Here is a 25,848-nt window from a genome sequence, read left to right as displayed (position 1 = left end):
TCTTTTTCTAATAATTTTGAAATTTATCCACTTTGTTAGATGTCAGTTAAATCTGACATGGATAGATATATTAATCCTCTGTCCCTGTTGCAGGAATCTTTCATCTATAACTCAAGTATATCAAAAGATGTGCAGTAAAAAGTGTGCTTATATATTTATTTATCTTTATTTTGTAGTCCGTATTGGTATTAAGTATCTGTAGAAATTGCATAGCCAACCTGAAGATGAGCACGCAAAATAGATCATCCTGTCAGGATCGTGAAGCTAGAAAGTTGAGGTGAATGAGCACAGAAGATTGCTTCACGTATTTATTGTAATGAGCATTTTCTGTTCTGCCTCCTCTGGTCATCACCGTGGGGAGGGGGGAAAACATTCTTACAGTTAACGTATTCAGTCTTTTGAGAAAGCAAAAAATTTTAAAATGATATAAATTTGTTCATGCCTATGACCTTTTAATATACAAATTTGTGTATTTAATCTGTATAATGAATATATTAAAATATGTGACTTTTTGTGTGTGCATCTATCATTTCATGATCATAACTGCAACTGGAGTTAATATGGAAACCAACATCCCCTTTGACTGAAAAATTGACAAAGTTTATAATGTGTCTAAGATAATAGAGCTGGTTAGTTATATACTAGAAAAGATATCTTGACATCTATATAGCAGTAGTTCAGAGGTGGCTTTTTGTGAAATAAACAGTATAAACTGAAGAAATATACTTAAATATGCAACTTCTAGATTAAATGCTGAAGGTATTTAAATATTTGTGATATGTATTTGCAAGTGTCAGGTTAAAGTACATTTTCTCAGTATAGGCTAACTAAGCTTAGGAGCCTTATTTAAATAAGGGATATTATTTTAAAATGGACTTTACATTTGTTTCAACTTTTTTCTGTTTACGTTATTGGTAGGTTATGTCTGTTGTGCTGTAGGTTTATTTTGAACCTGAATTTCTATGATTCTTTTTTTCCAGTAATTCAAACTTTATCCAGAATACGTTCCAGAAAATCCAATTAATGTAAAGTTTTCAACTAGTTGAATGGGACTTGGTTGTGTAGATTCCGTGTATTCCATAGAAACGTGACCTACGCATTGCAATCACTTGAATTTTAAGCAACTCAGTTTACAGTTAAATCAGTGTTAAGTCTACCGTTTAGCACGAAATGTAGATATAAATATTAGAATATTAGTCTGTCCTTCCATGAAGTTAATTGAAGTTGCCTAAATAAGTATCTTGCTATTCCTAGATTCAATCTTGAGACCAAGGGCAGTCTGCAGATGCATAGACCTACCATAGCATTTCTTGTTTCCGCCTGCTTTCCTTCTACTAGCATAACTAATATGCATGGCAAAATGTCCTAATATTGTGCTGCTCCCTGTCATTCAATTTCTTGCTTCTCTAATCCATTTCTGAGAATAATAGATCTTCTTATCTACCAGTATGAATACAGACCTGGGCTGTACTGTATGTGTGTGAATATGGAAGCGTAGGTTGTGTGCATCTGTTGTTCCTTGTTATTTATTATCTCTTTGTATTGAATGTACTGAAAGTTCAATTTACTGTTTCATAGTACTGAATTTTAGTGTAATTTACTATATAAGACATCAACTACTTATAGTTTATGGAACACTGAATTCAGCTAAACTTGAACAAAAGTTTAAACCATTTGAATTGCATGAGTAGGAACTATTTATATATTTTATAATATTCTTCTAGTTGTAGATCAGATATTAAATGTAATGTACAGATTTTTTTAAGGAGGGAAAACATTGATGATACTTTAATTCATGCTTAATTCTGGAGGTGGCTATCGGTTAAATTTTTTTTCTCTTTATCCCATTTTCCTTGTTACTTTCTGGCTCTCTTAAATAATTCCTTGTGATAATTTTTTTTTTTTAATTAGAGCTGCGAGTTCTGTGGTTCTGCGGTAGTAGTTCTGCAGTTTGAAGTACTGTATTTCTGAATTGTCAATTTTATATAAGTATACCTTCAAAAATAGTGGACTGTATTAGCATCTAGGTGAAAGAAATTCCAATGAGAACTACTTAATTAAACTTCATTAATAGAAATGCAGATGTCCTCATAAAAAGAGGATTTTTCTAGAGTGGACAGATGTTGAGATTGACCAAGCCCACTTTTCCAAGAAATGTGCCACGTTACAGGTCTTCTATTTAAACTGTGTTCCACAACTGCTTTCCTATGAAGAATGCAGTTCCCTCTGAAGGTGTGCTCTTTCCAATAGCAAGCTTCTGTAGAAATTGTTTTTCAAGAATGAGTTTCACTGTCTGTAGTGCTGGAGTGCATAAGGAAATTGATAGTGCTGTCCCTGCAAGCAAAGGGATAGAGCTGTTGAAGGTCATCTTTTGGAGAGGTAGGAGTCATCCTCTAATAGCCATCTTGTTAACAACTGTGTGGAAAAGACTGTGACAAGGAATTGAAAGATTCATTGTGCAGATGTTAGGAGATGCCTTCATTTTGCAATTAATAGTTTTTATATTAAAATTTTCACACTGGGAGACTGAGGTCCTTCCCTGTTTAAAAAAAAAAAAGGTATATGAATGTTGGCAAGTGTGGTTCATACGCATCCTAATTATTAAAATCATTAGAGATTATATTAGAAGGTTTAGCAGAGTCAGCCCTAAGGATGTAAAATTGAACTTAAGTTTTCCTCTAGTCACCAGTTCCCTATTGGATTCCCATTCATAACGTTTATCATTGAGTTTATGGTCAGCCATAGGACTCTCCTGGGGTTGTCTTAGCTGTGTTATTACTGTATTGGGAGCTCCTTAGCACTGTGCAATTTCTAGGGGCAAAAAAAAAAAAAGACATTACTCGTAATGTGTGTCAAGTAATCTCCCTTTGTCCCCTATCCACCTGTCCTCTGGCTAATGAAATAAGAATAAAGAATTAATCTTTCTGAAATCTACTGTATACCAGTAAAGGTGGTGAAGCATCTCCATTTCTTGGTTTTTACTGCTTCATTCTGGCCAGTGTAGAAAAGCAGATAAAATTTTCTCCTTCTCCTTTTGATCTCTAGAGGAGAAAAGGATGCTTTCCTATCTAGCATTTTTCTTCCCCTTCTGACAGACTGAGGAATATACATAGCAGAAGTGGGGACCATTTTATTTGAGAACAACTAACAAATTATCATGTATGTTTTATTAAAGTGATGACAGAACTTTATTTATAGTGAATTGCTGCATAATTTAAATCCAAATTCTGAATTTTTGCATAAAACCTCAGAATAACAAAAATGTTGACAGGAATAGCTGAGTGTATTGGAAATGACAGATAGAATGGAAAAAACAATGTAACATTTTCTTCAGAACTGGTGTAGTCTTTTTTGCTTTGCAAAGCTTTTACTCTTATCTAACAAATACGCAAATATTGAATTAAAATGTGTGAAACTATTTGTGTATATATTATCCTAAGTATGTTTGCTACACTTTGTTTTCATTAGAGGCAAGGCAAATTTTACTTACAGGTGGCATAAAAGATCCTTTTACTAACTAAAATAATGTTGATATTTGTTAATTACAGCTTTGGAACTTGATCCTAGACTGTTCTAGATCCTAACTAACAGGATTATAGAGGTTATAAACCTCTAATTCTGGGCCTGTCTCTTGCTGATTCTTGCTGCATGCCCAAATGATGTTTTGTCCTGATAAATCGGGGAAACTGGGTAGTTATAAGAACAGTTACAACTGTTACAAGCTGTTGTTTGTTCTGGTGCTAATCTGGACTATATGGAATTTGAGAAAGGAGCTGCTTAAATGCTGCCTCCTTTCTGAGCTAAAATTTTAGTAGTGACAGTATTAATTGCTTAGTTTTGAAGCCAACCAAAGTTCATCTAAATACTAATTCTAGTCTTTTTTGAATCTACCCATATGATTTTTCAATGTATTTCTTGAAACAAGCAGGCTAATTTTAGACTTCTAAAAATTTGTTACATTGATTTGCATGGCTCTTCCTTTCTGTTCCATGAAAATAAGACCTAATACACTTTATATAGGTATTGAATTTTAATTAGATTTGTTTTTTTTCAGAGCACATGAGTATGTGGTGTCTTTTTTTCTCAGCATGTCTTACATTCTAAAAATAAATGTATTGCTTAACGATTCCGTACTTGGTAAACTTTTCAGTGAGCCTTTAGTAAGAAGAAACTTCATTTCCTATTGCAAGGGAAAAAGGAGAAAGTATTAGCTTTACTGAAAGCTACAGGTGATAGTTACCTAATTTTGAAAGGTCCTACATGCTGTAGGATTTGCTAATCTCAAAAAAAAAAAAAAAGCCATTAATAAGTTCCTGTATTCACAGAAGAAAAAAGTAAAATGTTATTCCTCATCTTTGCCAGAAAAGTAAAAGTAACTTCTCCAGAAAAAGAAAATAACTAATAGGCTGCATTCTCTGGCCATTTTTTGTAACTATCACAGTATTTTGGGTTGTCGACGTTCTCAGTTTCTTCTGGAAAGGTCAAAGATTCTTGGAAGTACAGCATGCTCAAACAGGCCTTCCTGTATGTGTCTGTTATCAATTTGTAAACATGGGGGGAAAAAAAAAAAACCAAAGACTTAGTGAGCGGTATGCCTATAGTATGTTCGCGTTTTGGCTGCATAAGGTAACTCCCCCCCGAATAGATTGACTGTAATTAACTCTGTAAGGCACTGAATGGCTCTGCTTTCACTGGGTCAGACTTCTTTCTCTCTTCTCCTCCCCTCCTCCCCCAGAAATATCAAATATCAGATTCCAGTGGTGATTAGGGATTTGGGTGGATTGGAAGCAAAAAATGTAGCTACCAAGTAGGTGATAGTGGCCTGTAGTATTAATTAAATGGTACATATTTTCAAAGCATAGCTTACTTCCAGTGTGCAGTGTTCCCGGGTGTTCTTAGCTGAATTCCCTGTGTCACCTATTGAAATGAACTTTAGAACAGCTGTTTCCTTTCTCATGTTGGCAAAGTATTAACCATGTTAATGGCATTTTCCTAGAAATGTGCTTCAAAAAAAGTATGAGGCAAAAGAACTTAAGTGGAAGGTATGCTATGTAGAAATCTCTGGCTCAAGTGAAGAAATCTCCTTCATCTCTGAGGGCTCATTCGACGCTACTTATTTTCTCAGTAGTGCTGTGTGATTTCTAGATTGTTTGCTTCCTGTCTTTAGAATCCCATAGAGATACAGCCTCGTAAGATTTAATACGTTGTTTTTTTGAATGAGACAGTGAAGCTGTTCCATAAGGAGGAAAAACACTTTTAAAATGTAAATAGATACTTGAAAGGAACAATAAGGCAAATGAAATAAAAATGTATCCATTTGATAGCTGGTATGGAATTATGGAGTTCCAAGTTTCATTATACAAAATACAAGTTCATTTCCTAGCATTTTTCTGTATCTGAATTAAAAAATGGAACAAAAACAATCATTTGAAAACAAAATAATAATTTGAGTTGAATCACAATCTTATCAAAGCAAATCTGAAAAATATTTTATAGCTTTAGAATTTTAACTTTATTTTTTCTGAAGTATCTAGTGCTGTATAATGTCTGTTTTTCTGATATGCATAAGATTTTATTGTCTATCTGAAAAGATATCTTCATATACCATAAGTATCTAATGTAAAAGTTGCTACATTTTATTCAGTATTTCATTTTTTTGATCCTAAATATGAAAAAGAATTGAAAGCGTTTTAAGAAAAATATTTGACTACTTTAAGTACTTCAAAGGACTTATATTATCAAAATGCAATATGCACACTTAGCGTTCAGTGTCTTTAAACAAAAATCATATGGGACCAGTCCGCTTCAGCCTAACAGGCAGCAGCCTGTTTGGGGGAAAATTTAGCCTACCCATTCCAAACAGGGACTAAGTGAGGTGCTTCAGTCAGTAGCAGTGACCTAGGAAAAGAGTTGTAGTTTACCACTACCTGTTAAACCTTTTCTTTGATGCCTATAGCTGAAAATTCTGTAGTCTTCCCTGAGGCGAGCATCTTTTCCCTTACAATATTCCTTAACCCTTTTGTAGTTCACAGACTAGGAGTCCATCCACCTAAGTCCCACAATAGCATCTCTGTGGCATTAAGCAAACAATGGCGGGGAATTTTACACAAATCACAGTAATCACAACTGCTATCTGTTAATTACAAGTTGATGGTGCCTACTTTTTTTGTAGTGGAGATCATGGTGCTATGCCCTTCTGAAAATTTATATGCTTGTAGGGTAAGGGCAGGTTCATGTAACTAAAGTGTCATGTAATTTACATATTATGAAGGTATGCAGTCTGGCCTTGAGCTCATGCTGGAGAAAGGTGCTTATCTCTCAACCAGTGCGATACCTTCCAACCCTTTGCAGTTGTCTTAAATACCATAGTGTTTCAAATGACAGAAGGTTCCTATACTTAAGCAGATGAATCCTCCTTTTACCTTCCTTTCTAGTTAAGTAAATTGATTTGCGTGTTGAACTGGGTAAAACGTTTTTCACCCTCCATGGAGAGTCATTAAGTTGGGAAGAAGGGGGAAGAAATACTCATAAGACTGGACAAAGAAAACAAGAGAGGAACGTACCTCTCCTACAATCTGCTCTTTCCTCAAGGGTTTGCTTGTAAATTTTGCATTGAATAGTGATTGGAGAAAATGTTGAGGAGCGTTAGGAACAGAAGTCCATATCCTGACCTCCCTACTAGCAGGAGCATGCCTTCCACAATCAATTCTAGAGTTCTGTGCTAATATTTTTTTTTCATCTGTTATTCCATTTGCAATTACATCCAGGTTTTCAATACACTATAAAGTTACTTCTGGAAGACGCTGGCAGATGAGTGGGTTTTTTTAAGAAATAATTAAAGACATTTCTTACATATTTTTGATAACTTTAGGCCATTGCTCTAGTATACATAAAAATTTTAAATAACTATTTGATACATGCTCAGCTGAGCAGTAAATAATGAAGACACTGTTTGGTAATTGTGCCCTACAATGATTGAGCAAACTTCCTGTTTAGCTTATTTAGCTAAGTCACCTTCCTATTCTTTTTCCAGTGTTATCCAAGATAAATTTTGTGGTATCATCAGCATTTCAGTGGAAGGGCTACATGACGTTATGACTGAAGATCCTGAAACAGGAACATACAAAGAGTAAGTGGAAAATATAATTAATTTGTATACGTTTAACAGTAGTCATAAGATGGAAACACTATATATATATAAAATTGACTGAAGAAGTATTGTAGGCAGCCGAGACGTACACTCATAAGAGTTCTCTTTTCGCAATAGTGGGTGCTTTAGGAAGATGGGAAATTTTTGATCCTAAGAAAAATGATTGTAATTTTGTAGGGGGAGAGAACGGCTTAAGATGAGAATAAATTTTTTTGTATTGTTCATAAAATTGCCTACTAAATGATGTCTCAAAAGATTCCCGTGCTTGCCTATGGTGTGTGTTTGACATGATGTTTTATATCTAAATTACGATCCAACAAATGTATGTCTTTATAGGTGTCAGTTTAGAGTTTCTTTGAATGTGACATCTGAGGTTTCACCAAAATCTCTTCACTCACTGAGTATACCCAATGTACCCAGCATTTCATGGTGCGGAGATGATTGGATTCTGTTCCACAAGATCCTTTCTTCCCCTTCAGTTTTTCCATTTAACAGACCTCCTTCTGAAATTAATTTTTAGATTGAAATAAGCTGATCTGCAACAGGGCATAACTGAACAGGCAGTTTCCTGAGGTGGGAGCAGGAGTTATTTTATAGCAGGCGTGGCTGGTGGGCAGGAGTGCCGAGAACACACAGCCACCAGAACCACGCTAATTCATCTCCCGCTGCTTCCCAGGTTCTTGGTGGTATTGGATCAAAGTTGAAGTCAAGAAGCATTGAATAATAAGGAGTTTCAAAGACAAAGATCTAAATTTTGCATTTTCTCTGCAGTGATTACATAGGTTTAGAACAATGGTAAGGTTAAAAAAAACAAAAGGGGGGGTGCTCTCTAGGGTATGTCTATGGGCAAAATATATTCTGATGACAGTATAAGTTTGTGCTTGAAATCAGACATTTTCTAACTTGCAGATAGTTACTTGGTGATGGAATAGACTGTATCTATACTAATTAATTGAATGGGAATGTTTTCTGGCACTGAAGCCAGCTGGCGCAGAACAGCCAGTGTGCATGCTATTAAGCTCTCCTCCCCATAGAACAGGCAGGCTGCACACACAAACCTGCTGCTCATGCAAAACCTGAACTGTGCCCAAGACTTGCTTGTGAAAGCGCAGGTTGACCCATGCCAAGGATTTTTCTAGTTATTTATCAGTATAGGTGATTGATTCCCAGGGTCTGGGAACATGCCCTGGCACTGTTTTTTATTACAGACAACACCATAGAGTCCATTCTATTTCCAAATGTATTGCATTGCCAGCGCTTACTGAAAAGAATCTTCAGAGCAAATAAATAAAACTTTGTCCCAGTTCATTTCATATTTTAAGGTTGAAGTCCTGCAGAACTGGTCATTGTACTTTTCCAAATTCTGGGCATTGTTTTTTGCTCTATAAAATATAGGAATGCTGAACCGAGGACACATTTCTGATGACAGATACTGAACATGCTGTTGAAAGATTCTGACATTCATGTTATACATTTCACCATTATCTGAAAGTAATGTATGCTATTCTGGCTGTCCAGGTTCAAGAAGAATGAATTTAAACTTGAAAACTCATTCAGAAAAAAAAGAAATAGATTATGCACTCCTCTGATTGTCATAATATCTAACTACCTTAGCAGGGAGACTAAAAGTAAATGCATGTTTAGTGCAGGAGAACCAAGACTGAAGCAGTATATAACTGCAGTCTGTAAACGAGCAAGAGGGGATGGATCCTCATGCAGGAAGAAAATGAACTATACAAATTCAATGACAGTGTTGGCCTGAGAATACTTGTGTAAGCTGCCTATGAATACATTTAAGCCGGAAATTTGAAGAAACTGTTCTAGTTAGGGCAATGAGATAGTGGAACCACCTTTCCAAATAGAAATGCATAGATAAAAATGCAGAGATAAAGGTCTCTGAGTTATCTCTGGATAACTTTCACCAATATCTTTATGAAAAGTTCAGTCAACCTTTCTTCTTATTTTGAGTTATTCAAGAGGCAGAAGAAACTCTGGCATCTAAACCAATATTTTTCATAATTTATATTTTTATACTTACTGCAAAACCAATAGTTAAAATATGGATATTACTGTGCATATTATTACTTATCAACTGGCAATAGAGCAGAAAAGTAACAGAAGTGTAAAAGCTTTGTTTTATCTGCTTAAAAAGGCACTTTAAATAAATGACTGTAGAAGCTAATTCATTTCTTTCCGCCTAAACCTCTATTATTCAATGGCTTTCAGATTTTTAGTATCTAGAATAAATAGTAGTGATCATACATGGTTTTCAAAACCCCTTGTTAGATAATTCTTCTCAGAGCAATATGAATGTAATGAGAAATCGTTTTTCTAGTGCCAGGTTTTTCTAGTTTCTTTGCCAGTTTTTCTAATATGCAGTTTTGGATATGTGCCATTTTTATTCATGTTGATAAGATGCAAAGTGCTTGTATTGCACTTGCTTGGAAAGATTGAGAAATTCTAGTTAGGAAGAGCAGATTTTTCTAATTTAAGTTTTTTAAACCCACATATTGCTACATGTAGAAAACGGACTATATTTTTAAGTCAGAATTTGAGCTGAAATATATCTATTTACAGCATGTCTTTTCCTGATAATTACTGTTACTGAAAGATATCTCTGAATTGCTCTGTACAGCCTAAAATGGTGCCTCTTTTTTTGATTCTCATTCTATTAATGGAAAGTAGTCAATTGAAACAGTTAGAAAATATATTAAAGTGTAAAAAATAGATTAGTAATATCCATTAGAATAGGAATAGAATAGAATATCCATAGAATATTCCATAGAATATCCATAGAATAGTAATATCCATTGCATTTTGATTCATTTACTTGATTAAAATCATTATTTTAAAACAAATTTCTTCATTTATTTTATTGAGGAATGCCCATTTCCTATTTTTGAAATGCGTATTGAATTTTTATCTAATTTTAAAACTTTGATATAAATAGTGGATGTATTTCTGAAGATAAAATGATGTAAATGATATTTAACACAATATGCCTACTTTGCCAGAGTGCCAACTCTTCCTCAACTGCTTGAATAAGAAAGCAAAATTCTATCTGTAAACGTTTTCAGGTTTACAGCACTAATAGATATGCATGAAAAAGAAAAACTCTGCAGTATTAAGGAAGTCAAAATTAAATTTAATTAGGAGAGTGAGACTCTCCAAAATGTCGCCACTGAGAGTTTTGCCAAGGCATCTCTCTTTTCTTTCAAGTATGAGCTCTCTGTTTAAAAACATGACTTGAATTGATTTTACAACTTTAACTTGCAAAAAAGGAATGTCACTTGGAATCATTAAACATATGTATCCTCTTCCTGTGATCAGTTTGGCAGTATCAGATACAGGAAGAGATTGTTTGTGTGTGTTTTTTAACCTCTCTTTGGAAAAGTAAAAACTACTATTTTTCCGTGACAGTGAAGATATCCTCTCAGGAAATCAGAATCTGTTTAAATGCTAAGCTATAAAATACATCCAGGAGTAAAGTAGATTATTTAAAAAAAAAAAAAAAAAAAGTTTGAAACATAACGTGCACTGGTTTGAAATGTGGGCTATTATCAAGACATAGACTTCTGAAAAGGACAGAAAAGCATTGGGAAATAGAAATGCAGAAGTTCATCTTCTAAGGACCCCTTTACTTAGGAGGGTGTTGTTTTGCAGATACTGTAAGAGATGATGTTTGGAAAACACTCACAGTGTCTAAGTACTTTCTGGCTCTTTATATCAATAGAAGTTATCTGAATGTCATGGCAGACTAGTTGTGTTTTTTTTTGTTTTGTTTTGTTTTTTTTACATCAGTACCAGACACGCAGGATAACAGTTCTATAAATCTAGTCGTGGATAGCTACTGAGAACAGTGCCATTTCTGGAAGTTAATATCTAACTTCTTCCTTCCAATATTAAGAACTACCTTGCAGCAGCAATATTCATTTTAAAAGGAGGTCAGATTTTTAAACTGTACAAAATGTAATGCTATGTTCTCATTTTCCATATAAATTCATAATGCCTTAAAAATCATGTTATCATATTTGTCTTAATGATGCCTGATACCACTACACTGCACAATTTAAATATATTCAATATAAAAAGAGTATTTTGTTTTGCCAAATGTAAATAAACTGCTTTTTCGGTATTATTGTATTGTTGCTGTGTAGTCTGCTTCTCAGAGATGCTTTATTCTGAATTAAAGCCAGAATATATTAATATAGAGTATTAAAGTATAAAAGTAAGGTTATTGGCAGCTATAGACACAGCTTTTTATAAGTAACCCTGGAGCAATTTTTTCTTCTGCTGCTTTAACTAAAATGTCAGCCTGCAGTAATCACTAAAGAGAATATTGTTTGCCCTTGTCAGTATACCAAGATAGTTGTTTTCCCCCGTCTAGTGTAGTTCCTATTCTCAATTAAAAGAAGAAAATCTTCAGTTACGCTTGTAACGTCTCTTAAGTCTTTCTGGCAGCCTGGGTTGTGCTCTGGTGTTTAGCAAGCTTATCTTAAATTTAAAAAATGCGGGAACAGTTGAGGTTTTATAATTGCTATTGAAACAGTTTATTCTTTAACATAGCTTAGCATAATTAAACATGACTGCAGGGTGCACCTCTGATAGGTATAGCTTAGTGGCTTCTTGTTTATTTAATTAGACAGTCATACCTGGAACATTCTGCTACAGAAATCAATTTTCAGGTTCTTGTTATAATATCTGTTAAAAATGTGGAGTTTTACATGTTGTATATGTTCCTTTTTCTTCATTTACGTTTGCTTGCCTGAAATTGTGCTAGGTATCACTCTGTAAACAGAAGCTTCTTAGTTCACTATTTCATTTTTATAAGAATCAAATCCCTTTTTACCACGGTAGAGCAGCTCGGTGGAGATGTTTATAAAATTCACAGAACAATCTTGATGGATGAAACACTGGAGTCCTATGTCCTTGTTACTGAGGTGAACTTTCAAACAGTATTACTGAAGTAATAAATATGTTAAACCATCACAAACCATCTCTCATAAAAAGAGAGAAGGTCACTGATGAGCGGGATTTTAATCATAAGCTTGCTTTCCAACCTTATAAACAATGACTCTTATCTAGAAGTTGCACATCTTAGGCATCTAAATTCATATTACTTCTAAAACTTTTCTGTGTTAACAGTCTATGTAAAAACGTTGATAAGTTGCTATGTAGTTGCTGCAAACTGAACCTACCTGTTCAGTTAGTGAGTTTAACTGGAAATGCTTTATTCTTTTCCTATATATAAATCAATTTTCAAGCAGACACATCAATCTTTTGAATAGAAAACTAATACAATTAAAAATTATAAAAAGCCCCAATGTGTCTCAACAGAAGAAATTGTAGAAATCTATTGGCAATAAATTAGATGTCATGAAAAGTTCTAAATATAAGTTCATGTGTTTTGTTTTATGAAACTGTAATTATAATTGTAATAAAAATAGCCTATTGCTAAAAGCAGTGCTGGTTTATAAATGAAATATGTAGTATACGCACACGCTACTTCCTGAGGAGCCAAGGCACGAATTATCACACTGTCCTTCTGTCAGTGTTGTCACCCCCAAACTTCAATAGTTTATACATTTCTAAATTTCCACTGAAGGAAAAACAGGCAAAACATGGCAGAAACCATCTGGCTAATCACTAACATGTGGTAGCTCACCAGACAGCACACCTGTGGTGTTCTTTGGCATACTTCATGGTGTTTGGGAGTGTTGTAAAAGATGTGGAGGACTACTGAGGTTACTACATGGGTGTAGGTCACACAGGACGTGTGTCCGGGTTCAATGTTCTCAGAAAAACTGTACTTGGTAACAGAGGTTGCCTGTCTTGCATCAAACTCCCTCATATCTGTTCTGTGTTTTTAAAAGTGCTTTAAAAATAGTTTTTAATGATAGTGTGTGTTTAACCTATTTTTATTCCCATTCTTAGCTGCATGCTGATGTCTCATTTTGAAGAGCCCAAAGTTACAGAAGATGAGGAACCTCCCACAGAACAAGACAAAAGGAAGAAGATGGTAAGTTTTAGATCTGTTGTTCAATTTTAGAACTGATTATATAATTCACTTTGGCTTTGGTTCATCTATTCTTGGAAAATTCACCTCTTAAATCCAAAAAAAAAAAAAAAAAAAAAAAAAGCTCTGATGAGAAACTTCACAGCCGCAACACACAACAATTGTGCTTCTGCGTTCTTTTTGAGTCTTGGAAAATGTTGCCAAAAGAAACATCTAGTCATGTGTCTTATTTAAACGTGTATTGATTTATATGTTTGCATAGAACATTCTTCTAATATAAAGAAAGCTTAATAAGGAGCATTGATTTAGATTGACATATCTGGATTAGGTACCCTGCGTTGTAGCCATTTTTGTCTTACCTCAATGTGACTGTTTCATCATTTAACCAATTTTTTTAAGTGGGAAGGGAAGCTGGTTCCTCACATTTTTGTAACTTGCATAGAAAATTGCAGTATACAAGCATTGTGGTGTAAAATTGAATCTGAAATGTTTGTCATTGAATAATAGCAAAACATGGAATTGCATGATTCAGTAGATACATGTAGTCCTCTCATACATGTTTGTTTTAATTGACCAGGTCTATATCCAAAGGAAGACTTGTGGACTTTTCTTTGTTAGTTATTTTTACTCCTTGTAGGAAAAGAGGAGAGCTTGAATGATTTTTGGTTGTTCTTTTAATCTCTTGGGTTTTTTAAGGTTTTGGGTACTTTTTGGGGTTTTTTAGGCTTTTCTTTTAAATATTAATTAATAGACATTTAAAAAAAAAAAAAACCAAACTCTTGCATATACTGCTGCTATTGGTGATGCCTTAAGAGAAATTACTGATGTCTTGAAACTTCTGATTTAAAAAAAAAAATATATAAAAACATTATTTTCTGTGATCCTTAAAAAAAACATTAGTTGAGCTTTTAAAAGAATGATTACAAGCATCTGTAGACCCTGTTATGTTTGGTTAAATTGTCTTCCAGCCTGTGGGCTTAAATGAAATTTTCAGAATTTCTTGCAGAATTATAAAATTCATTCTCTTAGTGGCTTTGGATAATCTCTTGAGAATCAAAGCACTTTTTTTTATGACCAGTATCATTCTGCCCTCTTAAATGGTCCGGTGCACCAGTATAATGTTGATAAGCAGTTATAATAAAGGAGCTGTTTGAGGTCACGTGTAATACCGAGTTGTTGTCCATTGAGTTATTGTCCGTATTGTTTCTGTTTGTGATTAAAGAGAAATGGCTATGTTTTGGTGATGATGAGCCAGAAGTCATGACTGAGGGCATGACTAGGCAGGTTTTAATTTACATGGCAAATATATTTGCCCTTGAGCCATGTCACTTGCTTTCCTTTCTCCTTTAAGGAATTGCTTGTGCTTTCTTCCCCTACTGTTCTTGAACATCTTCTCAACCTTTGTCTCCTTAGAAGGTTTACACAGAATAAACTGTCAAAGAGGAACACTGAAGCTTCATTGCCTTTTCTGATTTCTCTCATATTGTAGACAGATCTATTTCCATTGTTACTGTGTTTTCTAGTTTTCCTAAGCATTATGAAAATTCTTTGTTTTTCTCACGTCAGGCCTGTTTTCTAAAAGTGTCTTAATTTCACTCTTCTTATTCCCGTACTCAGCAGATTATTCCTGAACTATTTCAGACCTGAGCCTTCTATGCTATGGTCCCTATGTCTTTCATGTCACTTTTTCAGCTAAGTGAAGTGTTCATCATACTCTTATTCCTTTGTATGACATTTCTCACAGCTGTTAAAGCAAACAAAATCTAGTTAATATGAGTGTCTGCTATAAATTAGTTCTGAATACCAGCTGAAATTGCTTGATATAAAATTTGTTCTGGATGTTACAGAAATTCAGACAGCTTTTTAGTTCAAAATGGTTCTGATACTAGTAGTAGAACTGTCAAATAATAGCTAAGGTTGTTAATCACGCCTCACAAGCACAGCTTGTATTTGATTTTTAACAAAAAAAAAAAAAGATTTTAAAAAAAGCGCCTGGGACCATCCGATCCTCCTGCACTAGAAGTTTCTTCCTCTCTGTGAGAGTATCAGCATTCAAAACAGATCACTTGACATTTAGAACAACTGCAGTAGCAGATAGGTCTGGTGAAATGAGGATGGGATCAAGTATTTGTGGTGAGAAGAGAAGGTACAGGAACCACTTTAAAGGAATCTGCAATTGATTTAAGAAAATTGCTCTTCCCCTGTGCTGCTTTATTCCTGCAAGAGGTGTCTGCCCTCTTAGATCTTCTAAATGCTGAATCAGCAGTTTGTATGGCAGGTCTCAGAGTTTAAACCTTGTAAAACAATAATGACCAGTTAAATGGGAATATCTTTTAGAAAATAATAAGACATTAGAACTTTAAAAGCCATTAATGTGAGGGGAAAAAATACGAACTGGCATGGTCCATGCTAAGTATCACTACTTGATGTTTGCACAGGGTCTAAATATTTTTCTTTGAGTTATCCCTTTATCCTGTCACTGCTATATCTCTTGATTATTACTCACAGCTCATAATTGCTAAAGACAATAATAGCTAGAACGGTGTTTTATAAGTTTATGACAATTTAGTGTAACCTATGTTTCTAGGGACTGTTATTTCTTTTTTCTTGGAAATTTATTTAGACAATGTGAATAGTTTGAGAGTGATTCATGACCTTGCATTGGTGTACAGTATATAGACCTAAGGTGAGCTTTCTTTTACGTGCCCTTAATGTATATATTTTCAGTAACTCCAGTATCATTGTTGAAAAAGGAGTTTAGCTTTTTCAGCTACATATTTGAAACTAGGGAAGGGAAAAATGAAATAAGATATTTTCCTTAGATAAAAATCTATCATTTAAACTTGAATTGTCCATGCTGGCACATGTTTTAGATAAAGCAGTATGTACATGTATAATTTTGGGGGGATTTCTTTTTGATTTTTACCCTAGTGTGGAAAGAAACTATGAATCCTTACTTTATAGATCCTGAAGAAAATAAATTGATGAATTATATAATAAGCCAAATGACCAAATTTTATGTGATGGTGTGATATACTACTTATGCTGTAAAGATATCGCTTTTAATATTTTTACTGTGTATTTTGTTTTAGGTATAATTTTTGTCTGTGCAGCTAGTCTAAAAATTAACCACAGATCTAATCCAAGGCCCATTAATATCTATGAAAAAACTTTGTTAGATTTTTGTATCACCTGGTTCCACTGTGTAATCTTATATCCTTTGTTAAAAATAAAGGATATATTCCTTTCTTAAATGATTTTTCTAGCCTTTCCAGCCTTTCTCAAAGCATCACAGTCACAAGATACGTGCCATCACAGTAAATATAATTTCATGCCCAGCATTCTTGTTTCCTCTTTAGTAACAAAATATCTATGTTTAAATTGAAGAGAATCTCTTAATGTCTGAAAATCTTTACAGCACAGAATTAACTCAGGACATCCCCAAAACACTTTTTTTTGAGTTTTAAGAGATATTTATTACCTGTTCTTGCATTCTGCATACCATTGTGTTATTGCTTATAGTAATTAGATCACCGTTTTAGTGCTGAATAATACATGATTTTGAACTGGAAATTGTGTGATTTTGACACTAGTGTTGTGTAAAGCTGTTGAGGATAGAGACCCACCTAACCAAAAATGGTTTAAAGCAAGCGATAATTCTGCAGAAATCTGTTGGTTCTGGTAAGTGCGGTCGTGGGGAGTGGGGGAACAGTTGTTTCCAAAACTGATATACTGTTCTTCAGTCAAAACACTGTTTAAAACCAATGATGTAGCAGAAGTGTGTTATCAGTCCAGCCCTGATATAAGCACTTGTGCCAAGGTTCAAGATCAATTTGTGAAGTAGCTAGATTGTTGTTGTTGTTGTTATTTGAAAACTATTTTAGAATGTCAGTATTCCAAGGATATTACTAAGAAGTATTGGCTTTAATACCAGCTGTGTCCTGCTGACATACGTTGTGCAGGGTAAGCTGGAGACATTTAAACATTTGAGTCTAGTTTTTCCTGTAAACAGTGACACAGAAGTGAAACAATCGTTTTGAAGTCTTTCAGTAGTTTTCAAATAATGTCTATGTACAGTTGCTTTCTAATAGAGATAAAAATTAATTCTTCCAAGTCTTTTTGTAATATAAAATATTTATCTGCCTGTGAAACAGGATGTTGAGGCAGAAAACACAGGAACACCAAAAATAAACAAGCAAATCCAGTATCTTTAAGGTCATATTAAGATTCCGAACACACATTAGTTGTTTGATTTCACACTGCTTTTCAGTAGTTTTTAAAAAGAGATATAGATGTATAGGGAATTCAGTGCTAAATGTTAAATTTCCCAGGTAACGTACTGATAACTGAAAGTAAGTCGTGACGTGAGATCACAAACCTGTGTCAAGTATTATTCAGGTCATTGTCCTGGATATAATTTTGGAGCTTCTGTGCCATATGAGGATAGAAATAGGGTGATTCATTTCACAGAGCTGGCCGCTTAGTAGAAGACTTGGAAGGCGTCTCTACTCATAAGTGGAAACTGTGCTTTTAAAATATACTGTTGGTGTAAAGTCAGAAAGCATAAGATACTTGTGCTGTGATGTATTTTACTTGAAAGAAAATCTTCTGGCAGTATCATTTAGTATTGCTCATAGTATAGCCTTAAATATAACTAGTGATCTTTTAAAGCATTTATTGTCATAGCAGTAGGAGCTATACAAACATACAAGGACATACGGTCTTTGAAGAGCTTACGCTCCAGGGGTTAACCAAGCAGACTAATAGCGAGGAGTAGGAAGAAGGGAGAGAAGGTGTTCAACGTGCAATGAAGTCAGCGAGTATAAATGCAGGTTCCTGTAAGTAGTTGTGTATAGAGCTGTTTATGCTGTATAGAATAGAAGCACAATAGAAGTACAATGATTTGTCTGGACTGCATTCAATAGCCAATTTTTCAAAAGTTATTTTTCAGACTGGAATTATCCAGAATTAAAAAGACCCTGCAGGCCTCCTTATGTCAGATATAAGCACTTGAACAGGTAAAAGGGACCCTAGTCTCATTCAGCAACAGAAGTATGTGTAGTAAACTTGATGCATCCTTCTCATATCATGATTATTATACATGCAGAAATCAACTGGACTTTATCTGTGCTTGTTGACGTGATTAGGAATTCACGCTGAAGTTTGTCTGTCATTCATGTTTGGATTGAGCTATCTAAAATGGAAATCCCAGAGACTGGAGTTTTGGTAGTTTGTTTTTAATGCACTCACAAATGCACACAATCTACAGGAAATATCTCTAAGAAAAAAGAGAAGGGAAGAGAGGGAACACAGGGAGAACATAGATATATGTCTATGTAGGTATAAGGTATATGCCTTACTTGAACAGGCTAAAATTCTTTAGTATACAAAAGTAAAAGACTGATCCTATAGCATCAGAACTGAATGGCGATGATAAGTGAACATCCTACAACAAATTTCTGTCCCTTTTTACTAGGCAACAGATTTAAAGCAACCAAAAGGAATTATTTTTTTAATACAGCATGTAATTAAACTGTTGAATTCATGACTGCAGGCTCTTTTGAAGCCCATTAATCTAGTTGTTTTTTTCAATCAATTTAGATAATTCAAGGAGGAGGAATATATTGATGTTTCTAAAATACAATCATTCAGCTGCACCTTCCGGCTCATGAGGATTTTAGTATTGAGTGTGGAAAGTTTGAAAATGTATCCTAAGGGAAGTATTTCCGCTGATTCCCTACTGTCCAAGGTTGGAGACAGAATAATGGATATAGTAGGCTCCTGGTCTCACCTTGTTCAGCAGTTCTTAAATGGTGATGCAAGAAGAAAAATCAGATAAATTAGTGGCTGAAGGTAATCTTTTTTAGATTTGAAGAAAAGAAAATTACTGTTTACCAGGAAAATTGATAATCTTATTTCATGCATCAGCTACAGCAGTATCCCCTTGTTTATTGAATCCTTGTTATTCCTGATTAAAAAGCTGTTCTAGTAATTATTTTAGTTCATAAACATCCTGAAAAAATACATTGTAAAGATTATGCAGTTTGACTTTCCTAGCCCATCATTTTTTATTTGAAATGAAGAATTTTGAAAGCAGTCAGCAACTTCTAACCCTGTAGTACAGAGAGGAATTCCTGTTTAGCAGAAATTTGCTGCTATTGTCCCAGTTAAGCACCTGTTATTGCTGCACATCAAAACTGAATTAGTTCTGCTTTCAAGAAATCAGGATGAATGTGCTTCTCTTTGTAAGCCTATCCTCATGTATTTTGTTGTAATTAATTAGGACATTAATCATTCACAGGTCCCATCATCTCCAGATCTCAAAAGACAAAAACCTCCTAAGGTAGCATTTAATAGTAATGTTTAATCAAGATTTAGTCACTGAGATTTTTGTTGAGATTCCTAATGATCGGTCTACTTATCTGCAATATATCCCATGAAAAGTAGAACCTTAAAATTAGGGTTCACTAGAACTTCAGAACCGCAGGGTTTAGTTGGGCTGCTAATTTGCCTGAAATTGGCATAGAAAACAGTAAACCTAACATTGGGACTATACGTTTTAATAAGCTGACAACTGAGGCTTATTATGCGACTGTATGGCTACATGTAATGTAATATTTTACGAATATTGAAAGTAAAATAAAAAAAGTAAATTATTTTTGTGCTTATGCAACTGATTGAAAGTTTAAGGTATTTGGAAGGAAAAAAAATATATATATATATATATCTCATAGCAAATAATGAAAAAATAAGGCATGAATTTTAGAGGAAACTGAAATACCCTATTCAGTGGTTTGAAGATAGTTCCTTCATGCTGAGAGTAAGATTTAGTGGTCTGATAGCTGATTATACCAGCCACTCTACAGGTATTTTTCCAGTGTTCATTGTGTGGACCTCTTTGACAAAAGACATAAAGCAGCTGATACTGAGCAACTTAGAGCATCTTTCAATACCATGTATTTCCTTGCCCAACTTTATATTTCCTGCCTTTAACTGTTTTGGCTATGAAGCTGTTGGGAGTTTTTAATTTGAAAATATGTGGTTTTGCTCTTCTCAAACTCAGGAGTATTTCAATGAAAAGTATGGCCACGCTGTTAGGAATACAGCATACATATGCATATATAAAAAGGTCGTCCCTGAACCAGTGTTTGCAGTCTCAGTTATCAGTGTTAATTTTGATGTGGTCATGTTCCATGCTGGACTCGTCAGATGTTCAGCACTTAGCAAGCTGGAGACTTAATTTTGAAGAGGAGGGTTTTTTCCTTAAAAATCAAGTACAATAGTCTGAAAATGTCTTTTAGGGTCACCTGTTAAACCAGATAGTATTCTAATGTTGTGATAACATAGTTTATGGACTAATTACTGACCTCTGCTGTTCGTGTCAGAGGACTTTGAAAAAACAGACATTGAACTGTACCTTCATACTTTAGTGGAATTCTATTGCATTCAGGGGGACTTGCGCTAAGGCAGCTTTTTCTGCCTTATTGATTGAAAGATTAGTGTATTAAGTCCTTAAGGTAAGTCTTTTTAACTCAAACGCAGTAGCATTGACTGGAAGTCTCATTTGACTTAAGAGTATGAGAATACTTGTTTGCACAATTTTAATACTTGGTTTTCTGTGCAGGATTCCCTGCAGTAATTTTGTGTATGACTGGTTAGAGGTATGAACTTACTGAAACTAACAAATAAATTAGACGTGGTATATTTCCCAGATTATAATTCTTTTTTAACAAATACAAACTGTTCTGAAGTTGTTTCTTTCTCTGCTTGCCCAGATGGTCTTTTTTTACCCTGTAGGTCTACTAAAGCAATATTACAAGAGGATAAAAGTAACCTTGGCAAATATTGATTACAGTAGCTGTAGCTCAGATTTTTGTTAGAGTATTTCAATTTGAGAAGCCTGTTTAGAATTTGGAGACAAGATTATATTTACTAAGAATTACTATGCAAAGAATGCTAAACTATTAGCACAATTGGATCCCTTTGCAAAAGACTGTAGTGTTAGAAATAAAAAGATGATATTTTACACTTGAAATGTAAAATAGCTGGGGAGTAGAAAACGGTGGAGGATCAAAGGCTAAGAAGCTGATATTAGGAATACCGAGAGGATGATTAAGAGATTTACAACATGAAAGGTGACCATAATATGAAGGAAGAAAGAACTTGCAGGCACTGATAAAAAGTAGTCTGCTTATTAACTCCACTTGTTTAAAAGAAATACAGCTTCAATTTCTTTTTTGTGACAATTGCAATGTTTTTGTTTCTTTTATTTTTGCTTTAGCTTTCTTTGCTTTTACTTTTATCTTAAAGCCTAATAGGCAAACACAAGTGTTTATAATATAATAACAGTCTTATATTTGTTTCAATCAGTATATCCTTCCTGTTTTGGCTGTAATATTGTTTAAAAAAAATCTGAAGGTATGATGTCTTCCATTCCATATTAAACCATATCTAAATAATTCTTTATCATATTATACCAGAATGGAAAGGTGTCATGAATGTGCAATGTGATTTTTCTTGGAAGAATTTTATTATTATTATTTTAGGAATTCATCCATGAATGTTTGAAAAATTACATAGCTTATCTGGTGAGAGTGACCTAAACTTACTACTGCTAAAGAAAAATGAAACTTTTGGCTCAGGCACTGAACAGATTATGCTTTTATTGATGATGTGTCTATGTTCAAACCCATTTGTCAGTCCATGTAGCTTATTAAATGAGGCGTACTTTCTATATTGCAGTCCCTTTTAATATAAACTCTATGGGATGCTAATTGTTTCCCATGACTTCTAGTCAGAGAAGAAGTTAATGCCATATTTCTTAATTCTGATTCAACCCAATAAGGGAATTTATGATCTAAAAAATGTAGGTGTTAGAGCTGATCACGTTAAATTTCAATATCCTTTATCTACAGTAATAATTCTCTTTATTGTTTACATAGTGGCTGATAATATTGCTAATAATGCAGTAAACTTATGCCATAGATGATGTGTGAAATAAGAATGAGGACATACAGAAGAAGCAGTTGTGCAAGTTTAATATGCTTCGATTCTTTCAGGGATAGCAGTATAGCAGAGGACTACAAATTAAGAAGAGTCTCCTATTTCACTGGCCTTTGAGGTCTAGCAGCGTATGGTTTTCTGACCTTTCAGCATAAGTAGTAGTGTTGTATGGTTTTGATACTAAGATAAGCAGAAGATCTCAGATCTGCAGTAATTTCCTGTTTATTCAGCATCCTACTTTATGATACTTCAAGCTCCACGTGCACCAACCCTGCCACCAATCCACACACATACACATGCCCCTTTCATCCCATCTGGTGGACTGAGAAAAATGCTGTGTAATCCTCTGCCCCTGGCCTGCGCACACATCTCATTATCAAGACAGATATTCTTCCTCCTTCCCCTAGAAAATTATGTCGTTTATCTGGACTTGATTGTGCTTGATGTATCAGGAAAATTTATTTTAGCTATTGTTGTTTAACGGTTAGAAAATAGCTCTGAAAATCTGAATAAAATGGATTTTTATTTCCAGCTGCTTCTGTTTTTTGTCATATGAATTTAAATCAGTTCAGCTTTTTTCAGTGTTTTGTTTCCTTATTAGTAAAATCAAATTGGTTATACTTTATGAAAAATTTAAAGTACTTATCTTGGTAACATCTGATGGTTTTCATAGGAGTGATGGGAAATTAACAAAGCAGCTTTGAAATCTCTTTATCTTGTAGAAGGGCAAAATCTTATAGTAGATGGAGTCCATGATTTGAGCACTGTTGTTTCAAATAGTTTGAAACTGCCATCAGTTTTTCATCTTGGAGGTAAATTTGATCTTTACTTTGTGTACAAAGAAAAGCAGGAGGTCTTTGTTTCCCTGGCTCAGGAGAGATGAGTAAGTCACAGACTATTTTTTACTGTGTTGTTACTTATTTTTTTTTCTTCTTATCTGCTTCCACAGCTTGCATTGAAGGACCCCGTACACACTGTGTCATTGCAGCAGTTCGTCTATGAGAAGCTAAAGGCACAGCAGGAATTACTGGGAGAACAAGGTTTTCATGCGCTTATGGAAACTGTGGATACAGAAATAGTTGCACAGCTACAAGAATTTTTACAAGGCTTCTAAACAAGTAGAAACAAGATTTTTTTTTATGTCCAACTTCCCTTTCAAAAAATACAAAAAAACCCAAAACTCTGGGCTTCCCTCTTGTATAGAAGAGCCTACTGAAAGCTGAAAATAACTTGTTTAAAAAAAAAAAAAAACACACACACACCAAATCCTTGAAAACGTTTTTTCCTCACTGTAAGGCTGAAGGAATAAATGTAAATTGGCTCCTGACTAGAGTTTACAAACTTGTTTCATGAGTGTGTGATTTTCTGTATATGAAGAATGGTGGATTTGCATAAGGAAATATGTTTAATAATTTTTTTGCTTCCTTTGCTATTAATAGAAAAGGCGAGGTTTTTGACTTTGTCGTTGCATAGTCCTAACATTGAGAAGTGGAAGCTGATTTTGGAGGTGTTTTTATGCAATGGTAACATTGTAATTTCTCTGCCTTACCCTTCTTAATTGCTACTGGGTTTTTTTTCTTCAGCTGTTTAAGTAGGGGTACTGTTACAGGAGGAAACACTAAGTTTTTAATTAAATTTAAATGTTAAACGTTATATGCACACACAAATCTGTGTATGCCTAAGATTCCCAGGCTTAAGGAGTTGAATGACATTTTTTCCTTTCAAAAGAATGAGTAAATTACCAAATGTGAATTTTGCCTGAAGTTGATAGGGTTTGAGTGTACTGTAGGTATTTAAGCTAACAGCCTTGGTAGAAGTGGGATTTAGGGTGTATTTAGCGTTGCTGAGTAAGAGTCCTTTTCATAAGGTAATGAACATCATCTGAAACCTATTGAGTACATTTGATTTTAGAGCAGACCCTGTAGGATGTAATGAGGATAGCTGACTTATGAAACATGATGGAGAAATCTTGAGCATAGTTGGTGATTCAAAGGAGGTATTTTTTTGTCATCCCTCATTACTATCTTTATTCCTCAATAGAAAAAAAATGTTGCAGGGAAAGTGAACAAGGGAAAAATTATTCTTATGCAGTTCTTCTATGCTGACAGACTGAGTTTTATTTTCTCAAAACTGTTTGATATCAAAATGCACAGTACAATCTTACTATAGATGGCTATGTACAGCGTGTAACTGCAGAGTCCTTTGTTCCTCTGAGATACAGAACTGTACTACAAATTCCAATGTTTCCAAAAAGACAAACAGTAAAGTGTCAATTAGACTTTCCAAAGATACCTCACTTCTGACTTACTTAATTTGCATACTGTTACTATAGTATGTAAAACTACCTGTAATTTAGAGAATGATGCCCTCCTCCACTTACCTTATTGGACCTTTAAGGAATGATTGTGCTGTCACATAGAATAAGTCCTTAAAACTCTTTGTGGCCTTGATTTTTCCTCTGTGCTTTAAGATCAACTAAAAGCTTCTTTGCATGAGTTAACCCTCACACTGTTAATATTTCCATTACTCATTCTAAAACACATTTAAATAGACTTTCCTGGATTATTTTCTGTAGAATAACTGTTGCCTTTAATTTGATACCAATGCACAAATATAAAGACGGACAATATAAAGACACATATGAAGATGGACATTCCACAAAATGTCCATCTCTCCTGATGGGCTTTCAGCTTTAATTACAGTGTTATTGAAGGTTTGTTTTAACTATAATTTTATGTAGTGTTACATGAAAAGAAAGTTTTGTTTTTTTCCAATCCTTCAGTTAATTTATAGCTTTTAGTGCTGAGTTACAGAGAGAACTGTTGCCCACCTTAAACTTCTGTTGTTGCTATTAAACTAACTTTGTTAATGCTTTGTTATGTTATTTTTTTGGTAATGTACCTAGGGTTTTATTATCGGAGTAACACTTCTATGATTCCTAACATGATATATGATCCTTGTACCATAGCTGGCTTTCTGAGTGTTTCACAAAGCTAGGCCCTAAGATGAGAGTTCTGAAGGAACGGGGTGCATGTATTAAGAGGAAGGAGTGTCTACTAATCCAGCAATATAAATCAGTGTCATAGTTGGTTGCCTTGATATTTTATACCTGTAAATTTGTTCTTCCGATTACCATTTCTTGACTCTACACCATACAAGTAGCGACACTGAGGAAAGCAATTAAAATTGTTTGTGAGCAGAAATACCCCTTCATGAGAGAAAAATGATTTTACTGGTCTCAGAGAAAAAGAAACTTTGATTGTAACACTGCTTAAACTATATTTGTAGAGGTGTTAAAGTATCAAAGTATGACTGTATTTCTGAAGATGGAAGTTTTCATTTTATCACCAATTTTTTTTCTATTACAAAAATATTCCTTCTTTCTTGACTTCCTTCTATCTCACTTTTAGTTGTCATAACACAGAGAAACGTACCGGAGGTGAATGAATGAATAATTCCGATTAATACCAGGCTGCACCTGGACCTCATTTCTTTGCTTATTCATCGGAGGCATATCATCCGGATACTTCATGATTGTCACTAAAAAGTTTTGAGCCCAGGCTGTCACAGTTCAAATAATTATCTACAAACTTGAGACTCAAAGATAACTTTGAGTTTTAATTTGTTTGTTACCTGGGCAACCGCAGGAATAACAGGATAAAGCTGCTCCTTTCTGTGC

The 25,848-nt window shown here is 34.3% G+C and overlaps 1 protein-coding gene across 8 annotated transcripts in view; it reads left to right on the top strand.

The window, feature by feature from the left end:
- Positions 1-25,557, top strand: part of LOC104146873 (importin-11) — a 99,530-nt gene extending 73,973 nt beyond the window's left edge. For all 8 annotated transcript variants that reach the window (XM_068928948.1, XM_068928953.1, XM_068928950.1 and 5 more), the window contains 3 exons: positions 7,034-7,129; positions 13,085-13,169; positions 23,119-25,557. In XM_068928948.1, coding sequence (XP_068785049.1) covers positions 7,034-7,129; positions 13,085-13,169; positions 23,119-23,283 — 346 coding nt within the window. In that variant the 3' untranslated portion in view covers positions 23,284-25,557. The remainder of the gene's footprint in view (positions 1-7,033; positions 7,130-13,084; positions 13,170-23,118) is intronic.
- Positions 25,558-25,848: the final 291 nt, after the last annotated feature.

This window comes from Struthio camelus, chromosome Z (assembly GCF_040807025.1).
Source record: "Struthio camelus isolate bStrCam1 chromosome Z, bStrCam1.hap1, whole genome shotgun sequence".
NCBI classification, from domain to species: domain Eukaryota; kingdom Metazoa; phylum Chordata; class Aves; order Struthioniformes; family Struthionidae; genus Struthio; species Struthio camelus.
Note: the sequence above shows the minus strand (reverse complement) of the source record. Positions and strands in the feature narration are given on the sequence as shown.